An 18,969-nucleotide genomic window follows, 5' to 3' on the forward strand; every position below is an offset into this window, starting at 1 on the left:
TAACACCGCGGCGTGTGACGTCACATCCACCCGGAAGTTCCGGTTTTCGTGCAACTCAACATCCATCCCCCACATGAGGCAATCCCTAAAGGAGCTCCAGTTATCATCAGAGAGGAGCACCTGAGCGATCGTCAGCTTCACTGCGTTTACCATCCACTGTCCTGTAAGTAGGGTTTCAATTTTACCCCTCTGGACTTAAGTGCTGTATCATCCGGAACCCAGTATTTCAATGTTAATAAATAGCTTTTTGTTAGGATTATAGCCTTGCTAGTGTCTGTCTGTCATTGTGTGTTATGTTTGTCATGTGTGAGTTTTTAATGTTTTAATGTCAACTTTTTTGGCGTACTGCACCATTATCTGTTTGTTTTCTTCTCTTTTTTACGTATTGCACTACCATTTGGTGTGAGCCGTTCGTTGACCCCTTCACTGCCTATCTGTTCAAGGACACTTTTGGGACTTTTCAAGAGACGGTTTGGTTTTTATTCGGAGTTATTATTATTTAAAGGACTGATTTGGCGCCGGCAATTCTTTCTTTTCTCTGAAACCCTGACCTGGTTACACCTGATCTACACACATTCCCACAGCTGTAAAACAATAGTGATCCGTGCGTACTAGGGGAATACTTCATTCGGCGAGACTCCCCCACCTCCGTACTAACTTGCACCTCCGTGCATCTTGTGCAGATTTAAATACAAATCGCCACCTAAATAGCACTTTTCACAGAGTTTGCACGTGCGAAGTCTCTTTAACAGAATACGGGGAAAACTCTAGCTGCATGATCCCGCTCTTCAATAACCCCCAATTTTCCCCGGGGTTGGAGGAAGGCGGGTTTGAAGCTTGGAAAAGAGGGGGCATGACGAGGATCAAGCACATGATATCTGATTAAAAAATTAAGGGTTTCCTGGAGCATCAAGAACAGGCCGATCCACGGGTCCACGATCCAGAGGTGTTCAGTTATCTCCAGCTCAAACATTTTATCACAACAAAACACACAAGCACATCCCCGGCGGCTGAAACCTATTTCCAAAGGCTATATACCTCAAGATATTTGGGCAGGGGTTTAATATCAACCATCTGTCGGCTTCTGCTAGATGTGGATTTCACTATAAAGACTGTTGATGTGCAGCGATGGGAAGAGGAGATGGGGGAGGTCCTGGAGACTGAAGCATGGTCCGATATGTGTGAGGCGGCAGCGTCCAGCTCCATATGCACGACCATAAAAGAAAATGCCTATAAGATGCTGTGTCGCTGGTACCTTACACCAACCAGACTGCATGCTATAAATAGCAGTATATCCCCCTTATGTTCCCGGGGCTGTGGGCAGAGGGGATCCCTCTTAAACATCTGGTGGTCCTGTCCAGTTCTGACCCCCCTATGGCGGCAAATGTTCAACCTCACCAACTCCTTAGGAGGCGCAACGATGGCCCATGGCCCATGGCTAGCGCTATTAGGCAGACCCCCTCCCAACGTAGCCAGGCACAGATACAAATGAATGCTACATATCCTGCTGGCCACTAGGTGCTCTACTGCTGCGTGTTGGAACAAGCAGACTGTCCCAGGATTACTATCCGTCAAACGCAGGACATGGCGTACCCTGGAAATGCAGCGGATCCCGGCATACCCAAGAGAGAAATCTCATTCATTTGCTCGTGTGTGGGAGCCGTGGCTATCACAGGAGGGGGACACTGGTCCTGACCCGAACCTAGCAAGGCTGTAAAAACGGATCTGGGGCTTTGAGAGGAACTAAGCGGCGAGAAGGGCCAAGAGATAGGAATGGGACGTGATGCCGAGATGTACTTCCGAGAATACGGTGATAATTTCCTCCCCCCTCCCCCCGTTAGTTGTTGTGTTTTACCCCTATGGATGTCTCCCCCCCCCCCTCCCCGTCCCGAGGGACTGACCTATACGATTTTTATCAGCGCTGTGATTATGAACGTTTAGTAAGGTGAGCTCCATATGTAAAAAAAATTAATGTCACATGTACTGTCATGCTTAACAACTCTCCCTACCCTTTTTCCCTTCTGTATCCCAAGTTGACAATAAAAAATTATGTTTAAAAAAAAAAAAAGAAAAAAACAGAAGAACACCGGGAGATGTGTTTGAGCGATATTGCCATTTACCGCTCACAGTCCATTCTGCACGGTAATAATAATAAGCACCTATGAATTTAAAGCTGCACCCCCCTCCGCTGAGCCTACAGTACAGGCATACCCCGCATTAATGTACGCAATGGGACTGGAGCATGTATGTATGCTTCTTATCGATGCATGTACTGTACTGCAATCGTCATACACGTGCATAACTAATGTAAATAACACATTTGTAACGGGCTCTATAGTCTCCCCGCTTGCGCACAGCTTCGGTACAGGTAGGGAGCCGGTATTGCTGTTCAGGACGTGCTGGCAGGCGCATGCGTGAGCTGCCGTTTGCCTATTGGGCGATTATGTCCTTACTCGTGAGTGTACTTAAAGTGAGTGTCCTTAAAGCGGGGTATGCCTGTATATGAATGTAACTCACATAATGTTAGTATTTTGCCCCACAAGCATGTCTTGCCTCTTGAGAAAAAAAAAACGTCAATATTGTTTAGCTTTAAAAAAGCAGCTTTTCAATTCTCTGGCTTCTAACGTTACCATGGTAAGCTTCAGCCAGCACTGGGCCCGGGGGAGAGCTCCATTTTAACTTCCCGGACACTTCATATTTCAACCGTTTAGATCTCCTAAACGGAGCCTCAGACTTAAATAAATAATTAAAAAATAGCGTTGGAAAGGGCATTAGGTTAAAATAAACGATTAACAACAATAGGGAACTTGGGTTGGCCATACGACCGCCATCTTTAAAAACATAGTGGAAATTCTGGAATCGGAAATGTTTCCTCAAGCATAAGGTATACAGGTAAATAGTGTGTGATTGTGGCGTCTGTGTACGAGTCAGACATAACACAACCCTAGGCAGGAAAGCTCACAATCTAACTGGATGGAAGCAGTACATAAAAACATCATGAGCAAAAACGACATTCTGCATCGATGTAAACACTGGATCCGTGGGCGGTTTGCCATATACGGCTTGCGATCGGGATCTAACTTCCGCCCGACCAGAGGAGGGAGATGCCGAGTCCCTGGAAGTCCCTGAACTGGCAGGACCAGTAGCTAAGCGAGTGTGTATGTATGTCAGTGGGTGAGTGTGTGTGTCAGCGCGCATGTATGTATGTATGTATGTATGTATGTATAGATAACACCGCAACACTGCAGAAAGAGGGTTATTCTTCAAGGAATCGCCCGGGGCGGCATGTAAACTGGATCCCATATATATACGGGTAGATCTATACGGGGCCTGGAATTCGGGTCCCTCGAGTTCAGACCTGCGAGAGCCACTCATTTGGAAAACTCAAAACAAACCCTCCCCAGAATGTTATTGCAACACGAGCTAATGTTTAACCAGCCAGTAATGGCTCAAGTCAACGAGAGCTAAGGCTCGAAGGCCTGGCCTGGCTGCTGGGGCATATCGACAAGCAAACAGCAAACAGCTTGATATCTGTGCTACAGCCTCATTAATCCCAGTGCTGCCAGAGCCCAACACACACACACACACACACACACACACAACTCCAAGCAGTCAGAGCCCAACACACAAACACACACACACACACACACACACACAACTCCAAACAGCCAGAGCCCAGCACACACACACACACAACTCCAAGCAGCCAGAGCCCAGCACACACACACACACAACTCCAAACAGCCAGAGCCCAGCACACACACACACAACTCCAAGCAGCCAGAGCCCGGCACACACACACACAACTCCAAGCTGCCAGAGCCAGGCACACAAACACAACTCCAAGCAGCCAGAGCCCAGCACACACACACACACACACACACACAACTCCAAGCAGTCAGAGCCCAACACACAAACACAACTCCAAGCAGCCAGAGCCCAGCACACACACAACTCCAAGCAGCCAGAGCCCAGCACACACACACACACACACACACACACACAACTCCAAGCAGTCAGAGCCCAACACACAAACACAACTCCAAGCAGCCAGAGCCCAGCACACACACAACTCCAAGCAGCCAGAGCCCAGCACACACACACACAACTTCAAGAAGGAGAATTGAACCAGGTTCCTCTGCTTCAAACTCAGTGCCAGAGTCAGTGCCAGAGTCAGTGCCTTTACTCACTGAGAAGGAGCGGCAAAGACAATGACTGGCACTGAGCAGGGGAACACTGATTCAATTCCCGGTGTCGGCTCCTTGTGACCTTGGGCAAGTCACTTTATCTCCCTGTGCCTCAGGCACCAGAAACATGGATTGTAAGCTCCACGGGGCAGGGACCTGCGCCTGCAAAATGTCTCTGTAAAGCGCTACGTATAACTAGCAGCGCTATACAAGAACATGCTATTCTTCTTATTATAAGAAACAAGTGGCGGGTGTCACCACAATGTACCTAATAATAGAAGAAACAGGTAATTGGTGAAATGATGTGTAAAACTATATACAACTAACGAGCGCAGAATTACCGTACAAGGTATAACAGTGTCTCTGGAAATGCAGAGTCGCTGCTTGCTCTGGAAATGAAACGCAAATACGTTCTAGTTACCAAGTGTTTGCCGATGAAAGCGCGTGATTACAAAGAGATTCTCAGACAAGTCGTTACGTTTCGTTGTTTTCTTTCTCCACTTCATCTCGTTTTGCATAAACATTTCATTTCTTCTAATCCAGGGGGGCTCAACTCCAGTCCTCAAGACCCCCCCAACAGGTCAGGTTTTCAGGATATCCCAGCTTCAGCAGGCACAGATTAAGCCATCTGTGCTGAAGCAGGGACGGATTAAGCCACCTATGCAGAAGCAGAGATATCCTCAAAACCTGACCTGTTTTGGCCCTTGAGGACCGATGTTGAGCACCCCCTGCCTAATCTATGAAACACCTGTTTTCCTTACCTTCTGGAAGGGCACCCCCTTTACTAAACTTTCCTACACCGTCGCAAGACGCATTTTCCCTGCCTGGGATAGAACAATATGGCAGATATTTCAGCTGCAGCGGATTCCTGCAGCCAGAGAGTGCCAACAGAACTCATCATCATCATCGGATCCAGGGACAATCCTTAGAACCAACATTGTAACCAGGTAAGCAGAACAGCGTTTAGTTTGGGAACGTGTGGCTGGCCCTTTCATATGAATGTAAGCTCCTCAGGTCAGGATCTACCCTTTGCCTCGTGTAGCCATTTACCCATTGACGTTACCTTGTATTGCCATTTTGCCGAGGGCCCCCGATCCATTCCCCGTGGCAGACGGTTACCAGCACAGGCAGAGCTGCACAGGGTTAATTATTAAAGAGCCGCTATATGCCCATGTTATAGCAAAGAGGCCAAAGTTTCAGGCAGTGTTTGTTTGCTCCCTGACAGTTACCCAGAAGGACACTGAATACAGAGACGAGCGGGGATATGGTAGCATCGACACGGTGCAATCCCAGCCAAATACACAACCCGTGGTTCCAAAGTCTAACCGGCTTCCTTAACCCTTCGCCGGCTCAGGACGTAGCAGCTACATCACGGCGCGGCCACCCCAGGGACTTAGCATCGACGCCATCTTCCACTTGCTCCGTTATTTGTAGGGGAGACGGCGTCCTGAGCTGAAGGCAAGCTTATGGGAAGTGGCGCGATGGCGCGTCCGAGACCGCGAGTGCTGGCGGGGGCCGTGGCACTCAAAGAGTTAAACAAATCAGAGCCTGCAAAGAGTTGGCAAACCCAAAGGAGGGAGAGGGACTAGGGGGTATGAAACCTTTTATTTGACCAATCGGTAGTTATGTTACATGGCGTCATGGCAACACTGCGCCACTTTGGCATGACAACGCGACACGATGTGATGTTGGGCCGCCATAACAACGAGAAGCCACAGGAGGCGATGCCGCCGGACATAGTAAGAGGCTCCGCGCTCTCCCCCGGCGATCAGTTTCATTGTTGTGGGAAGAGCGCGGGGCCTCTTTAACCGCAGGGCTCGGCGCAGGGGCACCGACGGAACCGCCATCAAACCGGACCTGGGTTTACCCAACTTTGCCCCTTTAATCATCTTGCGGTCAGCAACAAACAAGACGGGCAAAATAATTCACCAAATAGCAGAGATTGTTGCAATGCTAATGAGACCGTAATGGCGGCCATCTTTTAGGTGTCCAAGCAAAATAGTGTGTGTATGTGTGTTTTAGCAATGTTTTTACTAAATACAACATTTAGAACAGCGTTTCCCAAATGGTGGGTCGCGACCCGGCACCAGGCCACGGCACCAAAATTGCCGGGTCGCAGCGAGGCTGGCCGCGTGGTGTCTCCCGTCCCCCCCGCTCAAGTTAAAAAAAAAATGGCGGCGATTCCCCCCGCGGTCCCGCGCTCTTGCGCAGGGCAAGCAGGGCCCGCTCCCTTCCTCCCCCCCGCTCCCAACGTGGGACGGAGTGGGAAGTACAAGCTCCTACTGCGGCCCGCTTCCCCCCGCGGCCAGCTTCCCGAGCTCAGCTCCCGTGGCACCCCCTCCCGAGCCCACCTCCCGTGCCCCCAAGCCCACCTCCCGTCCCGGGCAGCAGGGGATATCGGGGGCAGCAGGGGAAAGCGTCCGGCGGCAAGGTAAGTCACCCCACCCAGTCACTGCCTCCCACCCAAGTGTCCCTGGCCCCCTCCCACCCACCCAAGTGTCCCTTGCCACCTCCCCCCTCCAGTCACTCACATCCATCGTTGCCTGTAATTCACTGTTTGTGTCTGTGTGCGTATAGGGGAGAGCGATTGTGTGTGTGTATCTGTGTGTATCTGTATCAGTGTGTCTGTGTGTATCAGTATCAGTGTAAGTGTGTGTGTATCAGTGTCTGTGTATCAGTGTTTGTGTGTGTGTGTGTGTGTGTGTGTGTGTAGCAGTGTGTGTGTGTGTAGCAGTGTGTGTGTGTAGCAGTGTCTCTGTGTGTGTAGCAGTGTCTCTGTGTGTGTAGCAGTGTCTCTGTGTGTGTAGCAGTGTCTCTGTGTGTGTAGCAGTGTCTCTGTGTGTGTAGCAGTGTCTCTGTGTGTGTAGCAGTGTCTCTGTGTGTGTAGCAGTGTCTCTGTGTGTGTAGCAGTGTCTCTGTGTGTGTAGCAGTGTCTCTGTGTGTGTAGCAGTGTCTCTGTGTGTGTAGCAGTGTCTCTGTGTGTGTAGCAGTGTCTCTGTGTGTGTAGCAGTGTCTCTGTGTGTGTAGCAGTGTCTCTGTGTGTGTAGCAGTGTCTCTGTGTGTGTAGCAGTGTCTCTGTGTGTGTAGCAGTGTCTCTGTGTGTGTAGCAGTGTCTCTGTGTGTGTAGCAGTGTGTGTGTGTGTGTAGCAGTGTGTGTGTGTGTGTAGCAGTGTGTGTGTGTAGCAGTGTGTGCGTCAGTGGCTGGGGGGGTGTGTCAGTGGCTGGGTGTGTGTGTATCAGTGGCTCTGTGTGTGTGTGTATCAGCGGCTGTGTGTGTGTCTGTGTGTGTATCAGTGGCTGTGTGTGTGTGTGTGTGTGTGTGTGTGTGTGTATATATATCAGTGGCTGTGTGTGTGTCTGTGCAGGCCCTATAGGCGATAAAAATTTTAGTGGGTCACGAAAAAGAAGTTAAAAAATAACCGGGTCACGGAAAAAAAAGTTTGGGAAACCCTGATCTAGAACATGCAGCGTGTGATGAATCGGTTGAGTTTTACCCAGCACGGTGTTCCTGGCACAGCGGGTGATCTGTAGTATCATATCACTGGCTGGGTAATGTGGGCACTGTGCTATGGCACAAGGGAGGCCAACGGCAGTCCTCAAGGGACACCAACAGGTCAGGTTTTCAGGATCTCTCTGCTTTTACAGAGGTGGCTTAATCAGTCCCTGCTTCAACAAAGGGGCTCAATCCATTCCTGCTTCAGCACAGATGGCTCAACCAGAGGCTCAGTGAAAGACCTGTGCTGAAGCAGAGATATCCTGAAAACCTGACCTGTTGGAGGCCCTTGAGGACTGGAGCTGGCCGCCCCTGTGCCATAGCAATGCCTCTGTCAACAGCCCGGGTTCCGAGTTCCTGTGGTCCCCTTTCGAAGCGGCGGCCTCCTCTCCCACTGAGGTGTCTCTGTGTGTCTGCCCTCCCGTAGCCAGTTATAGCTGCCACCTCTGCTCCCACGAATGCCCGGGATAGGAATAAGAGATGGGCCTCTCGCTCGCTCCCCCCCCTCCCCTGTACTGGAGGTGTATCCGGTGTCCGCAGCCCTGCCAGAATACACAGTGGGAGGAAGCAGCGCGTGTAGGGTGGAGAATACCAAGCAGATCCACTCCTGAGGTTCAATGCACTGCTGGCCTTTCTGGGCGCAAACGGGTTAAAGGTGCAGTCCCAGTGGTCAGCCAGTTATATTTCTTAGGGGCCTCTGATTAGGAACCTTTTTTTGTCAATCAAGTGCTTTCTTTCCCCTTATCCCACCCCCCCTGTCCTTATCAAAGAGACCCCAAAGATAAGGAGGGGGGACAAGCACTTGCCCATCACAGTGACATCATCACACAGTGACATCCTCACACAGTGACATCATAACACAGTGACATCACACTGGAGGGAGCAGCCAGAGAAAATCAAACCCCTGCCAAGTCTCCCTTTAACAAATAAATACTTATAGGTGTCAGATTTGGGTAAAAAAAGGGCTCAGTTACCCTGAGGAGACCCCTTAAACAGGACACTGGAAATAGTTGCCTTTGGTCCTAAAAGGGATTGCCCCTTTAAAGTAAGGTAGCTAAAAGGATTGGGAAGTTCTGGGTATTCTATTATGTTTGTATTATTATTATTAGCTTGTATTTGTACTGAAGGCCCTGAAAGCCTGGCTTCTTCACCTTAAAATGATCACAAAGGTCCTTGTGATATCTCCCCATCCAGTCACAACATCTGGACTCTCCGGTCTGGTGGGAGAGCAGGCGTCCACCTGGTCTCTGTTTACTGCCTCCATGTGTCACTCGTCAACAGGATACGTCACCTTATCCAACACAAACCTCACCGCTACAATAGTTTGCCAACCACTGGAACAAAACAGGACGTCCCACACCATGAACTCCGTGATGTTTACTTGTAAGAATAGCTCTCAAGTAAATATTGGGCTGCTGTCCTTTTAGCATACGGATATGTGTGTGCTTAAAAGAAAAAATAAATAATAATATATATATATATATATATATATATATATATATATATATATATATATATATATATATATATATATATATATTAATGCTCGTATGAGCAAACACACTTGGAGTCCACGGCAAGCCCAGAATATTTACAGGCAGTCTATTATTTACCATTCATTATTCACATCTGCAATTGTTAAATGTAACATATGGTCTCTTGGAAACATAATAATCCCGATGTCTGAATTTCCTAGTAAAAGTTTGAGACATCCTGAATAAATCTGATTGATGTCACGTTCTAATCAGGACAATTCTCCCGCACACAGAATCCAGGCTCAAATCCGACTCGTACCTCCCCCCATGCCCAAGTACCAAATTAGATTGCAGAATCAATGCGTTCTATTGCGTACAAACACCCCATTGTCTGGGATTCCACTGTGCACAGCGCTGTGTATATTACACACGTTAATGGTAAGCTCTTCGGGGGAGAAGTCCTTGTGTAGCCACCAGCCTATGTTTATAGCGCTGCAAATATAGGGAGCCTCTATACAAAAAGGCCACTTACTGCAGTCTCCAAGACTTACCTCTCCATTTCAAGTAGCACACGCAATCTAATCCATCACCCGGGCCCTCTTCACGTGTCAGCAGCCCTGCCACTGTGTGTGTGTGCGCGTGTCAGTGTGTATCTGTGACACACACACACAAGCAAACACACACTGATATGGAGCATCAGTTGATAAGTATCCTGTGATTTTTGACAGTGTGTCTGCATTTTTCCTCTAAATGCTTCAGCAGAGAAACACCCGGCTTTTCTGCAGCTCCGGCAAAAGTGCCGGTAACCCCACAGCACATTCACGTTCACTGCACACGTGATTACCATCAACCCTACTCATTCCCATTGTTTGGTTTGCTTACCTTCCGCAATTCCACGTGCGCGCGTTTGCGGAGCGCCGGTAATCCGCACGTCTCCCCGTCACACAGGGATTCTCCCACTGAAAGTAAAGCACTTTATGGCTGCAGTGGGATTCACAGGGTTTGGCAGTGTAAATGCCCCGTATAATGAGTATATACACTGATATAATCTGCTCGGTGATCACACTCCCGTCAGCCACTCTGACTTCCTACGTGGCTGGCCACTTTGGTTATTCTAGGATAACATGTGACGGAAAGTGTGCCCTGTGTGTCAGTCACATGGGGGGCTCGCAATCAGGGGAACAATATCTGTACCCCGCATAAAAAGCTCACTCACCCAAGTACGCTCTCGTTCAAATAACATGCCAGGGATCACATTATTATGCTGCTCAGCTCCACTCCTCAAGGGCCACCAACAGGCCAGATATTAGGGATAGTCTGCTTCAGCACAGGTGGCTCAATCAGTGGGTCATTCGAGAATGTGCCACCTGTGCTGAAGCAGGGATAGCCTTACAACCCTGACCTGGTGGGGGGCGGGGGGGGGGGGGGGTGTTGAGGACGGGAGTTGAGCGGCTGTGTTACAGAGCAGCCTCACATTGGGTCTTATTGGCGGCTCATCCGTACAAGGCGCCAGAGCGCAGGGGAGAAGGCAGCAAAGTATCTCGGCAAACCGGCAGACAGAACAGCGGCCGAGAGCAGGACGGAGGCCACGGCCACACGGCACGGTGAGAGATCTCAGCCACGGCCACACAGCACAGTGAGATATCTCAGCCACAGAGCACAGCCACACAGCACGGTGAGAGATCTCAACCCCACAACACAGCCACTAGCAGGACGGAGACCACGGCCACACAGCACGTGACACATCTCAGCCACACGGAACGGTGAGATCTCAGCCACAGAACACAGCCACACGGCACGGTGAGATCTCAGCAGCCACAGAGCACAGCCAAACGGCACGAGATCTCAGCAGCCACAGAGCACAGCCACACGGCACGATGAGAGATCTCAGCCACACGGCACAGTGAGAGATCCCAGCAGCCACAGAACCCAGCCACACGTCACGTGAGAGATCTCAGCCACACGGCACGTGAGAGATCTCAGCCACACGGCACGTGAGAGATCTCAGCCACACGGCACGTGAGAGATCTCAGCCACACGGCACGTGAGAGATCTCAGCCACACGGCACAGTGAGAGATCTCAGCCACACAGCACAGTGAGAGATCTCAGCCACAGAACAGCCACTAACATTTTGAAGTTCTTAGAACGTTACTGCGGCAGCTACTTATTTAGTAATAAGGCGCCACCTTTTCCCATGCCGGATACGTGGGATCTCTTATCGCTCAGACAGACCGCTGACGTAGCGCGCTTGCGTTCGCACCTCCGCCGCGCGCTCCTGCAGCCCAGGGGTCTCTGCTCAAACTGCAGGAGTTGGGTCACGGCGCTTGGGGGCGTAACGCACACGTCACGGAGCCGGTTCGCCTTTACTGGCTGAACCAGCTCACGCCACGCGACAGTGGCAACAAACTTCAATTTTGGTTGTGGCGGCAAAATGTCGCAGCGACAGCGCTGCACTCTGCCGCCGGTGGCGTTTTCAGTTTGAAAACTCCCACCGAACAACCAGAAATTGCGACGCACGCGCGCGTCACAGCGCGGCCTGCCTGAGCGAGGCCTGAGAAACGATCAGACTATGCCCCTTATTCTGTAAGGTGTGACAAGTGAAGGGGACGCGCTAAATCGCAGGAAAAGTCCCATTCAAGTCGATAGGGCTCGTCAGTAAATTCCTTTTTTTGCCTCACCCGTGGCTCACCCGTGGCTCACTTGTGGCATCCTGACACTTTTTCTATATCTCTCTCTTTGTTGCGAGTGCTGGGAGCTTCCATTTTTGTTGTTACAGTACAGCAGGACTGGGTCAACTGCAGTCATCAAGAGCACCAGCAGGTCAGGTTTTAAGGACATCCCTGCTTCAGCACAGCTGGTTCAATCAGAGGCTCAGTCGGAGTCACCTGTGCTGAAGCAGGGATATCCCTTAAACCTGACCCGTTGGTGGCCCTTGAGGAGTGAAGTTGGCCACCCCTGTCCTGGCTCCTTTCCCCGCTCATTTTCGGATGCAGTAATGGGGCGCAGGACCCCCTCTCTTCCCCCCCCCCCCCCCACAGAGGTGACTAAAAAATACTTCTGGAAAAACGTTGGAAATTAAAAGGCGCTGGAGGAACGGAACATTTTATTCACCCCCCTTCACTGCTAAGGGCGGTCTGCCCTGCAATGCGTTGCTGACCCTTCTGGCCAGGAAGGGGTTAACAGCATCGCACAGTGAGGAAGCGGAGCTGCCGTGCGGGGGGTGCAAAGCCCGTACATGGGGACAAATACTTCCAAAAAGCTGGCAGCAGGGAACGTGCCGGGGACGTAGGCGCGGGTGTGCTGAAAACGAGGGTCAAGACAGGCGTGAGGTCTCATCACCGGCTCCCCGAGCAGAGAGCGCAGTTTCAGCGCAGAATCGTCTGCACATCAGGCCCTGTGTGGGCAGTAACAACGCACACGCTTCCACCCCCACTCACATAGCACCCCCTGCCAGGGCTTCCACCCCCACTCACATAGCATCCCCTGCCAGGGCTTCCACCCCCACTCACATAGCATCCCCTGCCAGGGCTTCCACCCCCACTCACATAGCACCCCCTGCCAGGGCTTCCACCCCCACTCACATAGCACCCCCTGCCAGGGCTTCCACTCACATAGCACCCCCTGCCAGGGCTTCCACTCACATAGCATCCCCTGCCAGGGCTTCCACCCCCACTCACATAGCATCCCCTGCCAGGGCTTCCACCCCCACTCACATAGCACCCCCTGCCAGGGCTTCCACTCACATAGCATCCCCTGCCAGGGCTTCCACCCCCACTCACATAGCATCCCCTGCCAGGGCTTCCACCCCCACTCACATAGCATCCCCTGCCAGGGCTTCCACCCCCACTCACATAGCATCCCCTGCCAGGGCTTCCACCCCCACTCACATAGCACCCCCTGCCAGGGCTTCCACCCCCACTCACATAGCATCCCCTGCCAGGGCTTCCACCCCCACTCACATAGCACCCCCTGCCAGGGCTTCCACCCCCACTCACATAGCACCCCCTGCCAGGGCTTCCACCCCCACTCACATAGCACCCCCTGCCAGGGCTTCCACCCCCACTCACATAGCATCCCCTGCCAGGGCTTCCACCCCCACTCACATAGCATCCCCTGCCAGGGCTTCCACCCCCACTCACATAGCATCCCCTGCCAGGGCTTCCACCCCCACTCACATAGCACCCCCTGCCAGGGCTTCCACCCCCACTCACATAGCACCCCCTGCCAGGGCTTCCACCCCCACTCACATAGCATCCCCTGCCAGGGCTTCCACCCCCACTCACATAGCATCCCCTGCCAGGGCTTCCACCCCCACTCACATAGCATCCCCTGCCAGGGCTTCCACCCCCACTCACATAGCACCCCCTGCCAGGGCTTCCACTCACATAGCACCCCCTGCCAGGGCTTCCACTCACATAGCACCCCCTGCCAGGGCTTCCACTCACATAGCATCCCCTGCCAGGGCTTCCACTCACATAGCACCCCCTGCCAGGGCTTCCACTCACATAGCATCCCCTGCCAGGGCTTCCACTCACATAGCAACCCCTGCCAGGGCTTCCACTCACATAGCATCCCCTGCCAGAGCTTTCACTCACATAGCACCCCCTGCCAGGGCTTCCACTCACATAGCACCCCCTGCCAGGGCTTCCACTCACATAGCAACCCCTGCCAGGGCTTCCACTCACATAGCATCCCCTACCAGGGCTTCCACTCACATAGCATTCCTTGCCAGGGCTTCCACTCACATAGCATCCCCTGCCAGGGCTTCCACTCACATAGCATCCCCTGCCAGGGCTTCCACTCACATAGCATCCCCTGCCAGGGCTTCCACTCACATAGCATCCCCTGCCAGGGCTTCCACTCACATAGCATCCCCTGCCAGGGCTTCCACTCACATAGCATCCCCTGCCAGGGCTTCCACTCACATAGCATCCCCTGCCAGGGCTTCCACTCACATAGCATCCCCTGCCAGGGCTTCCACTCGCAGAACAAAGCAAGGCAACCGCAAACTTTCTCCAGCATTCACTATACAGATACAGTGCCAGGCTCCCCCAATAAACTGTCCTAACAGGCCCCCATTTAATAACAGCACACAGCACGGTGAGACCCCCCCATTCATGTACAGTATACACACACTGCCGCGTGAGACCCCCCCATTCATGTACAGTATACACACACTGCCGCGTGAGACCCCCCCATTCATGTACAGTATACACACACTGCCGCGTGAGACCCCCCCATTCATGTACAGTATACACACACTGCCGCGTGAGACCCCCCCATTCATGTACAGTATACACGCACTGCCGCGTGAGACCCCCCATTCATGTACAGTATACACACACTGCCGCGTGAGACCCCCCATTCATGTACATTATACACGCACTGCCGCGTGAGACCCCCCCATTCATGTACAGTATACATGCACTGCCGCGTGAGACCCCCCCATTCATGTACAGTATACACGCACTGCCGCGTGAGACCCCCCCATTCATGTACAGTATACACACACTGCCGCGTGAGACCTCCCCATTCATGTACAGTATACACACACTGCCGCGTGAGACCTCCCCATTCATGTACAGTATACACACACTGCCGCGTGAGACCCCCCCATTCATGTACAGTATACACACACTGCCGCGTGAGACCCCCCATTCATGTACAGTATACACGCACTGCCGCGTGAGACCCCCATTCATGTACAGTATACACACACTGCCGCGTGAGACCCCCCATTCATGTACAGTATACACACACTGCCGCGTGAGACCCCCCCATTCATGTACAGTATACACGCACTGCCGCGTGAAACCCTCCCATTCATGTACAGTATACACACACTGCCGCGTGAGACCCCCCCATTCATGTACAGTATACACACTGCCGTGTGAGACCCCCCCATTCATGTACAGTATACACGCACTGCCGCGTGAGACCCCCCCATTCATGTACAGTATACACACACTGCCGCGTGAGACCCCCCCATTCATGTACAGTATACACACTGATGCGTGAGACCCCCCATTCATGTACAGTATACACACACTGCCGCGTGAGACCCCCCCATTCATGTACAGTATACACACACTGCCGCGTGAGACCCCCCCATTCATGTACAGTATACACACACTGCCGCGTGAGACCCCCCCATTCATGTACAGTATACACGCACTGCCGCGTGAGACCCCCCATTCATGTACATTATACACACACTGCCGCGTGAGCCCCCCCATTCATATACAGTATACACACACTGCCGCATGAGACCCCCCCATTCATGTACAGTATACACACACTGCCGTGTGAGACCCCCCCATTCATGTACAGTATACACACACTGCCGCGTGAGACCCCCCCATTCATGTGCAGTATACACACTGCCGCGTGAGACCCCCCCCATTCATGTACATTATACACACACTGCCGCGTGAGACCCCCCCATTCATGTACAGTATACACACACTGCCGCGTGAGACCCCCATTCATGTACATTATACACACACTGCCGCGTGAGACCCCCCCATTCATGTACAGTATACACACACTGCCGCGTGAGACCCCCATTCATGTACAGTATACACACTGCCGCGTGAGACCCCCCCATTCATGTACAGTATACACACACTGCCGCGTGAGACCCCCCATTCATGTACAGTATACACACACTGCCGCGTGAGACCCCCCCATTCATGTACAGTATATACACACTGCCGCGTGAGACCCCCCCATTCATGTACAGTATACACGCACTGCCACGTGAGACCCCCCCATTCATGTACAGTATACACACACTGCCGCGTGAGACCCCCCCATTCATGTACAGTATACACACACTGCCGCGTGAGACCCCCCCATTCATGTACAGTATACACGCACTGCCGCGTGAGACCCCCCCATTCATGTACAGTATACACACACTGCCGCGTGAGACCCCCCCATTCATGTACAGTATACACACACTGCCGCGTGAGACCCCTCCATTCATGTACAGTATACACGCACTGCCGCGTGAGACCCCCCATTCATGTACAGTATACACGCACTGCTGCGTGAGACCCCCCCATTCATGTACAGTATACACACACTGCCGCGTGAGACCCCCCATTCATGTACATTATACACGCACTGCCACGTGAGACCCCCCATTCATGTACAGTATACACACACTGCCGCGTGAGACCCCCCCATTCATGTACATTATACACACACTGCCGCGTGAGACCCCCCCATTCATGTACATTATACACACACTGCCGCGTGAGACCCCCCATTCATGTACAGTATACACACTGCCACGTGAGACCCCCCCATTCATGTACAGTATACACGCACTGCCGCGTGAGACCCCCCATTCATGTACAGTATATACACACACTGCCGCGTGAGACCCCCCCATTCATGTACAGTATACACACACTGCCGCGTGAGACCCCCCATTCATGTACAGTATACACACACTGCCGCGTGAGACCCCCCCATTCATGTACAGTATACACACACTGCCGCGTGAGACCCCCCCATTCATGTACATTATACACACACTGCCGCGTGAGACCCCCCATTCATGTACAGTATACACGCACTGCCGCGTGAGACCCCCCCATTCATGTACATTATACACACACTGCCGCGTGAGACCCCCCCATTCATGTACAGTATACACACTGCCGCGTGAGACCCCCCCATTCATGTACATTATACACACACTGCCGCGTGAGACCCCCCCATTCATGTACAGTATACACACACTGCCGCGTGAGACCCCCCCATTCATGTACAGTATACACGCACGGCCGCGTGAGACCCCCCCATTCATGTACAGTATACACACACTGCCGCGTGAGACCCCCCCATTCATGTACATTATACACACACTGCCGCGTGAGACCCCCCCATTCATGTACAGTATACACACACTGCCGCGTGAGACCCCCCCATTCATGTACAGTATACACACACTGCCGCGTGAGACCCCCCATTCATGTACAGTATACACGCACTGCCGCGTGAGACCCCCCCATTCATGTACAGTATACACGCACTGCCGCGTGAGACCCCCCCATTCATGTACAGTATACACACACTGCCGCGTGTGACCCCCCCATTCACGTACAGTATACACACACTGCCGCGTGAGACCCCCATTCATGTACAGTATACACACACTGCCGCGTGAGACCCCCCATTCATGTACAGTATACACACACTGCCGCGTGAGACCCCCCCATTCATGTACAGTATACACACACTGCCGCGTGAGACCCCCCCATTCATGTACATTATACACACACTGCCGCGTGAGACTGCCCCATTCATGTACAGTATACACACACTGCCGCGTGAGACCCCCCCATTCATGTACATTATACACACACTGCCGCGTGAGACCCCCCCATTCATGTGCAGTATACACACTGCCGCGTGAGACCCCCCCATTCATGTACAGTATATACACACTGCCGCGTGAGACCCCCATTCATGTACAGTATACACACACTGCCGCGTGTGACCCCCCCATTCACGTACAGTATACACACACTGCCGCGTGAGACCCCCATTCATGTACAGTATACACACACTGCCGCGTGAGACCCCCCATTCATGTACAGTATACACACACTGCCGCGTGAGACCCCCCCATTCATGTACAGTATACACACACTGCCGCGTGAGACCCCCCCATTCATGTACATTATACACACACTGCCGCGTGAGACTGCCCCATTCATGTACAGTATACACACACTGCCGCGTGAGACCCCCCCATTCATGTACATTATACACACACTGCCGCGTGAGACCCCCCCATTCATGTGCAGTATACACACTGCCGCGTGAGACCCCCCCATTCATGTACAGTATATACACACACTGCCGCGTGAGACCCCCATTCATGTACAGTATACACACACTGCCGCGTGAGACACCCCCATTCATGTACATTATACACACACTGCCGCGTGAGACCCCCCCATTCATGTACAGTATACACACACTGCCGCGTGAGACCCCCCCATTCATGTACATTATACACACACTGCCGCGTGAGACCCCCCCATTCATGTACAGTATACACACACTGCCGCGTGAGACCCCCCCATTCATGTACAGTATACACGCACGGCCGCGTGAGACCCCCCCATTCATGTACAGTATACACACACTGCCGCGTGAGACCCCCCCATTCATGTACATTATACACACACTGCCGCGTGAGACCCCCCCATTCATGTACAGTATACACACACTGCCGCGTGAGACCCCCCCATTCATGTACAGTATACACACACTGCCGCGTGAGACCCCCCATTCATGTACAGTATACACGCACTGCCGCGTGAGACCCCCCCATTCATGTACAGTATACACGCACTGCCGCGTGAGACCCCCCCATTCATGTACAGTATACACACACTGCCGCGTGTGACCCCCCCATTCACGTACAGTATACACACACTGCCGCGTGAGACCCCCATTCATGTACAGTATACACACACTGCCGCGTGAGACCCCCCATTCATGTACAGTATACACACACTGCCGCGTGAGACCCCCCCATTCATGTACAGTATACACACACTGCCGCGTGAGACCCCCCCATTCATGTACATTATACACACACTGCCGCGTGAGACTGCCCCATTCATGTACAGTATACACACACTGCCGCGTGAGACCCCCCCATTCATGTACATTATACACACACTGCCGCGTGAGACCCCCCCATTCATGTGCAGTATACACACTGCCGCGTGAGACCCCCCCATTCATGTACAGTATATACACACACTGCCGCGTGAGACCCCCATT

The 18,969-nt window shown here is 52.4% G+C and overlaps 1 protein-coding gene across 2 annotated transcripts in view; it reads right to left on the reverse strand.

Annotated features, from left to right (window-relative positions):
* CTDSP1 (CTD small phosphatase 1) overlaps positions 1 to 18,969 on the reverse strand; it is a 78,790-nt gene that overhangs the window by 49,152 nt on the left and 10,669 nt on the right. The window contains exon 1 of one of the 2 annotated variants that reach the window (XM_075609676.1): positions 5,251 to 5,278. The exons of the other annotated variant lie outside the window; for it this stretch is intronic. Coding sequence (XP_075465791.1) covers positions 5,251 to 5,263 — 13 coding nt within the window. The 5' untranslated portion in view covers positions 5,264 to 5,278. Of the gene's footprint in view, positions 1 to 5,250; positions 5,279 to 18,969 lie in introns of those variants that run through there. 2 annotated transcript variants of the gene reach the window in all.

The sequence above is a fragment of the Ascaphus truei genome, chromosome 7 (genome assembly GCF_040206685.1).
Source record: "Ascaphus truei isolate aAscTru1 chromosome 7, aAscTru1.hap1, whole genome shotgun sequence".
Lineage (NCBI taxonomy): Eukaryota > Metazoa > Chordata > Amphibia > Anura > Ascaphidae > Ascaphus > Ascaphus truei.